The following is an 8,716-nucleotide window of genomic DNA, read 5'->3' as shown; positions in this document are numbered from 1 at the left end:
AGCGGATGTTCCTTTTAGAAGGGCAGAATCGAAGTATAGTGTCGAACAAGTAGGTGTAACTGTTGAGTTCTATGGTGGCGAACTCAATGGAGTGAGTTATAGTGATCCTGCTACTGTGAAAAAATATGCTAGACGTGCTCAATTGGGTGAAATTTTTGAATTAGATCGTGCTACTTTGAAATCCGATGGTGTTTTTCGTAGCAGTCCAAGGGGTTGGTTTACTTTTGGGCATGCTTCGTTTGCTTTGCTTTTCTTCTTCGGACACATTTGGCATGGTGCTAGAACCCTGTTCAGAGATGTTTTTGCCGGTATTGATCCAGATTTGGATGCTCAAGTGGAATTTGGAGCATTCCAAAAACTTGGAGATCCAACTACAAGAAGACAAGTAGTCTGATGCAAGATTGCTTTGTTATTTTTCGCTTCTATTTTCTGTTTGTGATTTGACATAGGCTGCTGTAAAAATCTTGATTAAAATCGCTGCCTTTTCTTTGATTCTTGTTCTTTCGTTATTTTATTCGGGAGATGATTCTAAATAAATAGGTACGGAAGCTATAATTGTAAACCACGATCGAATTTATGGAAGCATTGGTTTATACATTCCTCTTAGTATCTACTCTAGGGATAATTTTTTTCGCTATCTTTTTTCGAGAACCGCCTAAAGTTCCAACTAAAAAAATGAAATGATTTTTCATTATCTCAATTGAAGTAATGAGCCTCCCAATATTATATTGGGAGGCTCATTACTTCAATTAGTCCCCGTGTTCCTCGAATGGATCCCTTAATTGTTGAGAGGGTTGCCCAAAGGCAGTATATAAGGCGTACCCAGTAAAACTTACAAGTAAACCAGATATAGAGATGGCGACTAAAGTTGCTGTTTCCATTATTATATAATTATATAAATAATATATATAAATATAAATATAAATAATATAAATATAAATATAATTTCAAGATCACAATGGATCTATGATAAGATCGTTTATTTACAGCGGAATGATATACAAAGTCAACAGATCTCACTGAATACAAAATAAGATTTATGGCTACACAAACCGTTGAGGGTAGTTCTAGATCTGGTCCAAGACGAACTGTTGTAGGGGATTTTTTGAAACCATTGAATTCGGAATATGGTAAAGTAGCTCCTGGATGGGGAACGACTCCTTTGATGGGTGTCGCAATGGCTTTATTTTCGATATTCTTATCTATTATTTTGGAGATTTATAATTCTTCCGTTTTACTGGATGGAATTTCGCTGAATTAGATTCACAAGAACCACGAAGCCTCGCTTTTCAATACAAAAAGTGAAACTTTTAGTTCTCGGATTTTTTTTAGCCCATTCTATTTTGGTAGTTCGACCGCGAAATTTTTTTTGTTTCTGTATTTCCGGAATATGAGTGTGTGACTTGTTATAATTGATCCTATTGATAGTACAGAAAATGGGTCTGTCCTCTTGATCGAGATAGTTTTATCCCGTCGGATAGCCATTCTAGTATCTGGAGCACGGAATATATGAAATGGATCACGAAGTATTCGAACTATGATTCATACTTAATATTCAAACCTCGCGGCCGGACTCAAAAAAAAAAAAAATTTTCAAAGAAAGAGGTTTTTTATTTATAAATCGAGAAATTTTTTCTTCTTTCAAACTCTCATTTAGTTTATGCTTATTTTGATCAAAGGACAAACCTTTCTTTTCTTTGTATTTTTATTTATTATATCTATTCTATTCATTGAATAAGTGATGATCCAATAATTCTTACTCAAAGAATCTTTGGACTTAGTTTGAAGGTTTTATTGAATCATCGCGGTTCTGGTATGAATCTGAAGTTTCAATTGATTCATAGGGTCTTAACAAGAGAATTCCTATTAAAAATAAAGAAAACAAGAATAAAGCCACATTCCATATAAATAACAAATCAAAGCAAAGAAAAAGAAAAGAAATAAGTAGGTAAATAGAAGATTCAAGAGGCCTGATCAACATAAAGACGAATGCGCCGACTTGATTTTTTGGCATTATAATTACAACTACAAAAAAGAGCTTTCGGATTTTTACTCTTTTGTGTCTTCAGATAAAATTGAATGAAAAGATTAAGAAGTTTCAAACTTTCTATTCCATATCCGTTTCAGCTATTATTTGGGTGTTTTTGTTTGAGCTGTACGAGATGAAATTCTCATATACGGTTCTCAGGGGGGGAGTCCTCTTGGTTTACCTATCTCAATAAAGTCTATGATTGGTTCGAAGAACGCCTCGAGATTCAGGCGATTGCAGATGATATAACTAGTAAATATGTTCCTCCTCATGTTAACATATTTTATTGTCTAGGAGGAATTACGCTTACTTGTTTTTTGGTACAAGTAGCTACAGGATTTGCTATGACTTTTTACTATCGTCCAACCGTTACTGAGGCTTTTACTTCTGTTCAATACATAATGACTGAAGCTAACTTTGGTTGGTTAATCCGATCAGTTCATCGATGGTCGGCAAGTATGATGGTCTTAATGATGATCCTGCACGTATTTCGTGTCTATCTCACTGGTGGTTTTAAAAAACCTCGCGAATTGACTTGGGTTACAGGCGTGGTTCTGGCTGTGTTGACTGCATCTTTTGGTGTAACAGGTTATTCCTTACCTTGGGACCAAATTGGTTATTGGGCAGTCAAAATCGTAACAGGCGTTCCGGAAGCTATTCCGGTAATAGGATCGCCTTTGGTAGAGTTATTGCGTGGAAGTGCTAGTGTGGGACAATCCACTTTGACCCGTTTTTATAGTTTACACACTTTTGTATTACCCCTTCTTACTGCTGTATTTATGTTAATGCATTTCCTAATGATACGTAAGCAAGGCATTTCTGGTCCTTTATAGAGAATATAGACCATAGCTATATTGTAACCAATCATTTATCTTATTACTTGCCAATCATTTATCTTATTACTTGGGGGAGGAACAATAGTATTTCATTGCTACAAATATGGATTGTTGAAAAAAAAAAAAAAATAAGACATGTATTTGGATATTTCCTTTCAACTCCACAATATTCTATTATTTATTTGATATGACATGAATAGTTGAAGGGAATTCCCCGAAGAGAAAATGGATTATGGGAGTGTGTGACTTGAACTATTGATTGGGCCATGCAGAAATATGCCTTTATCTGCTACATTGGAATTCACAACCAAATGTGTCTTTGTTCCAACCACCGTGTAAGCCCCATACAAAGGATAGGCTGGTTCGCTTGAAGAGAATCTTTTCTATGATCAGACCTGACGATGTCGTGTATGAACAGGGCTCCGTAAGATCCAGTAGAATAAGTGATTTGGCATAATGCAAATTAGATTTTATTTATTTATTTTTATTTTTTTTTTACTTTCTTATCTTAATAGTATGAAAATACATTCATTTCTTCTGCATCGACCCGATTTATTATTATTATACTATCGGAGTGAAACAAGGGATCTAAAGAAGAGCAAAGGCTAGACTATATTAGTAACAAGTAAATCCTTTGTATGTAAAAAATCTCGATATATTTTTGGGATAAAGGTGAATCGCAAGGCCTAAGACGACCCAGAAAGCACTTGATCACGATCAACTTTGTACGCCTACTTGGGTATTGAGCATTTACCTGTAAAAATGGCATTCCTTGGAATGTATAGTTGCAACTTCGTAAAATGGAATCAGGTAACTTTTTTCTTACATATGAAATCATTCATATATGTGTGGATAACATATAGATTCATTTTATATGTATCCGTTTGTATCCATTTGATTCGATTGATTTTTGCTTGAGCCGGATGATGAAAAATTATCATGTCCGGTTCCTTCGGGGGATGGATCTAGAAAAATTCACCTATCCTAATAACAAAAAAACCTGACTTGAACGATCCTGTATTAAGAGCTAAATTAGCTAAAGGTATGGGTCATAATTATTATGGGGAACCCGCATGGCCCAATGATCTTTTATATATTTTTCCAGTAGTAATTCTCGGTACTATTGCTTGTAACGTAGGCTTAGCGGTTCTAGAACCTTCAATGATTGGTGAACCCGCGGATCCATTTGCAACTCCTTTGGAAATATTACCTGAATGGTATTTCTTTCCTGTATTTCAAATACTTCGTACAGTACCTAACAAGTTATTGGGTGTTCTTTTAATGGTTTCAGTACCTGCGGGATTATTAACAGTACCTTTTTTGGAAAATGTTAATAAATTCCAAAATCCATTTCGTCGTCCAGTAGCGACAACCGTTTTTTTGATTGGTACTGCGGTGGCCCTTTGGTTGGGTATTGGAGCAACATTACCGATTGATAAATCCCTAACTTTAGGTCTTTTTTAAATTGAATCAATTTTAAAATAAAATATCATGATGTGCGTATCTAGGGAGTAGTCACTTCAAAGTCAAAGTGAATTCTCCCTAGATACATTTATTCAATTCTGGTCCCAATATATGGATTGTGCTGAAGGTTCAAAATCCATTTTCGTTTTTTTTTTTTTTTTCTAATTTTCTAAAGTAAAAAAAAAAAAAATGAAATAAATCCTAAATCCAATGGATTTAAAATTTTGGTAAATCAATTTCGCAATGCTTTTCTACTTCTTTTCTAGAATGCCCAATATTTGTTTTACATCTTCTATGCGAAAGTGTTCAATTTTCATAAGGTCTTCTTGACTGTTATTCAAAAGGTCCAATAATGTATGTATATTGGACTTTTTGAGACAATTATAGATCCTGGGAGGCAATTCTGATTGGTCAATAAAAATATATTTCAATGCTATTTCTTTTTTCTTTTTTCTTAGTTTAGCTAATCTATCATGAAAAGGAAAAAAAGGTAAAGTAACGTTGTGTTGATTGTTTTCTAAATGTAAGTTTTCTTCTTCCGCATCTAGAAAGGGAATAAATAAATCAATCAAATTCCGAGAGGCTTCATGAAGTGCTTCTTTAGGAGTTAAACTTCCATTTGTCCATATTTCTAGAAAAAGTATCTCCTGTTTTTCATTATCATTCCCATAACAATGAATACTATGATTCGCATTTCGAACAGGCATGAATACAGCATCTATAGGATAACTTCCGTCGTGAAAGTTCTTTGGCGTTTTTATACCGTATCCTCTATTTCTCTCGATTTGTAATCCAATACACAAATCAATTGGTTCGGTTAGGCTAGCTATATGCTGTGTATTATCAACGATTTCCACAGAAGGCGGTAAGATGATGTCTTGAGCAGTTACATATCCGGGACCCTTGGCACAAATAAAGGCGTTACGAGTTCCATACAAATTACTTCTCAATACAATTGCTTTTAAATTCATTAAAATTTCATGTACTGATTCTTGAATACCTACTATGGTAGAATATTCGTGTGGTATTTTCTCAGATTTTGCACGTGTAATACATGTTCCTTCTATTTCTCCAAGCAAAGCTCTTCGCATCGCAATGCCTATTGTGTCGGCTTGGCCTTTCATAAGTGGAGACAGAATAAAGCGTCCATAATAAAGACGCTTACTATCTGTTCTTGATTCAACACACTTCCACTGCAGTGTCCGAGTAGAGACTTTTACTTTCTCTCGAACCATAGTAATATTATTTTATTTGATCAGATCATTGAATCATTTATTTCTCTTGAAATCTCTTTAGTGTTTATTTCTACACACGTTTTTTTTTAGGAGGTCTACAGCCATTATGTGGCATAGGGGTTACATCCCGTACGAAACTTAATAGTATACCACTTCTACGAATAGCTCGTAATGCTCCATCTCTTCCGAGACCAGGACCTTTTATCAGAACTTCCACTCGTCGCATACCTTGGTCTACTACTGCTCGAATAGCATTTCTCGCTGCGGTTTGAGCAGCAAAAGGAGTCCCTCTTCTTGGACCCTTGAATCCACAAGTACCGGCGGAGGAAGAAGAAATTACCTGACCCCGTACATCTGTAATAGTAACAATGGTATTGTTGAAACTTGCTTGAACATGAATAACTCCTTTTGGTATTCTACGTGCACTTTTCCGTGCACTACTGCGCCCATTCCTACGTGAACCAACTTTTGGTATAGGTTTTGCCATATTTTATCATTTCATAAGGATAAGTCAGAGATATATGGATATATCCATTTCATGTCAAAACAGATCTTCTATTTTTATTTGTTCATCGCTTTCTTTAAGATTAGTTTCTTTTCTTTAACTTTAAGGAGTTCTTTTTAGAATAGAAAGATTATCCTTGTCTCTGTTTATGTCTCGGGTTGGAACAAATTACGACAATTCGTCCCCTCCTACGGATTAGTCGACATTTTTCACAAATTTTACGAACGGAAGCCCTTATTTTCATAGTTGTTATTCCTTAAATTTTTCCGAATCTACTTATTGGAAGAAAATAAGTTTCTTGAAATTTTTGAACCTTGAATTGGATCCCCCTGAAAGGAATCTTGAAGTTGAAAAAACTACCTAATCGTTCGAATCCTTGTTGCGGAGTCTATAAATTATACGCCCCCTGGTTGAATCATAAGCACTTACTTCACTTTTGTTGACTCTATCCCACGGTGGTATACGTATAAAACTCGATCGGACCCTTCCTGAAACATAACCTAGAATCAGATCTTCATTATCTAAAGGAATCTGGAGTGGACGTGATTCACTAATTAAACCTCCATGAATCCATTTTTGTTCTTTTATTCCAGGTAAAACTTCCTTGACGTATCAACTACTGTAGGGCAGGAGGAGTTCTATTAGACAACCCGTGCTTTTTTTTTTCACAAATGGAAAGTTTCGGATTCGGATACAATTCGGATGTTAGACAGATTACCATATATAACACAAAATTTCTCCGCCGATTCCTTCTAGTCGAGCCTCCCGGTCTGTCATTATACCCCGAGAAGTAGAAAGAATTACAATCCCCATCCCGCCTAAAATTCTAGGAATTTGTTGATAGTTAGAATAGATTCGTAGACCGGGTCGACTGATCCGTCGTAAATTTAAAATAGTTCTATATGGTCCTTTCCTATTCCTTCTATGCCGTAGGGTTAAAACCAAAAAATATTTGTTTCTTTCCCGATGTTTCCTTATGTTATCGATAAAACCTTCTCGTAAAAGTATTTTAACAATGTTTTCAGTGATGTTAGTAGATCCTATTCGAATCGTTCCTTTTCTATTCATGTCAGCATTTCGTATAGAAGTTATTATGTCAGCAATAGTGTCCTTACCCATGGTAAACTAAAATTATTGTTGCTCCCGAATTTTGATATAACCAACATGTTCTTTTTTTTTTTTTACTTAGTAAAGGTATATACGTGAGACACAATCTACTAATTAATCTATGTCATTTAAATACTCTAATTTAAATACTATAACTATATTGAATTGAGGTCTCGTCTTATAATACCTCAGGAGCTAATGAAACTATTTTAGTGAAATTTAACTGTCTCAATTCCCCGGCGATCGCACCAAAAATTCGAGTTCCTTTTGGATTTCCTTTTTGATCAATGACAACTGCAGCATTGTCATCATATCGTATTATCATACCGTTGTCGCGTTTGAGTTCTTTACAAGTACGTACAATTACAGCTCTGATCACTTCTGATCTTTCTAGAGGTGCCTTTGGTACTGCTTTCTTGATCACAGCAACAATAACGTCACCAATATGAGCATATCGGCGATTACTAGCTCCTATGACTCGAATACACATTAATTCTCGGGCCCCGCTGTTATCTGCTACATTCAAATGGGTCTGAGGTTGAATCATTTTTTTTAATCTCTTCTTTCAATGGAACAAAGGACGAAGAAAAAAAGAAATATTGTTTGTCAAAAAAAAAAAAAAAAGGAAACCCGCAATTGTTTTTTTTATTCCCAAGACTTCTTTCCTTTGGTTCTATATTCCTATCCTGAAATAATGAATTGAGTTTTTATAGGCATTTTGGACGCCGCTATTGAAATAGCCTTTCTTGCTATATTTTCGGCTACTCCGCTCATTTCATAAAGTATTCTGCCCGGTTTAACGACAGCTACCCAATACTCGGGAGATCCTTTCCCCGAACCCATACGTGTTTCTGTAGATCTTACCGTAACTGGTTTGTCTGGAAATATACGTACCCATATTTTTCCACCACGGCGTACATTTCGTGTCATTGCGCGGCGCCCCGCTTCTATTTGTCTAGATGTAATCCAAGCGGGTTCAAGTGCTTGAAGAGCATATCTACCGAAACAAATGCGATTACCTCGATAAGATATTCCTTTCATTCTTCCTCTATGTTGGTTACGAAATCTGGTTCTTTTTGGGTTATAGTTGATGGTTGTTTATTAATTCCATCTCTACTACAGAACTGGACATGAGAGTTTCTTCTCATCCAGCTCCTCGCGAAAAAAATGACTAAAAAATATTTTATTTTATTCTTAAGATATATAGGTAGTTACTGAATAATAGATTGAATCCTGGGATTCTTTGCTTTGAGATTTTATCTGATCTATTTGAGATTTTATCTGATCTATTATAAATTTGTATATCTTGTTTGGATATATATTGGATATATATATAAGTAATTAAACATGGATTCTATTTATAGATAATGTCTTATCTTGTTTTTGTTATAATGTTATAACGAATCTTTATTTTGTTTTGTCTTTTTTTATCATATTCATCTCGGATCGACAAAAATTTAACAATCAAATAAAATGAAAATAAAATTTTTAAAATGAAAATAAAAAAAAAAAATGAAAATAAAATTTTTAAAATGAAAAT

The 8,716-nt window shown here is 34.8% G+C and overlaps 1 protein-coding gene across 1 annotated transcript; it reads left to right on the top strand.

Moving 5' to 3' along the window:
• Positions 1-994: 994 nt before the first annotated feature.
• Positions 995-3,105, top strand: LOC149505607 (cytochrome b6). The gene is made up of 2 exons (XM_089757913.1): positions 995-1,396; positions 2,221-3,105. Exons 1-2 carry the CDS (start codon positions 1,391-1,393, stop codon positions 2,860-2,862), a joined length of 648 nt encoding a protein of 215 aa, XP_089614039.1. The 5' UTR covers positions 995-1,390; the 3' UTR covers positions 2,863-3,105.
• The last annotated feature ends 5,611 nt before the right edge of the window (positions 3,106-8,716 follow it).

Source organism: Durio zibethinus, unplaced genomic scaffold (genome assembly GCF_047325235.1).
Source record: "Durio zibethinus cultivar Kanyao isolate XHJ-2024 unplaced genomic scaffold, ASM4732523v1 HiC_scaffold_2, whole genome shotgun sequence".
NCBI lineage: Eukaryota > Viridiplantae > Streptophyta > Magnoliopsida > Malvales > Malvaceae > Durio > Durio zibethinus.
The sequence above is the reverse complement of the archived record's forward strand: the minus strand, read 5'-3'. Positions and strand labels throughout refer to the sequence as shown.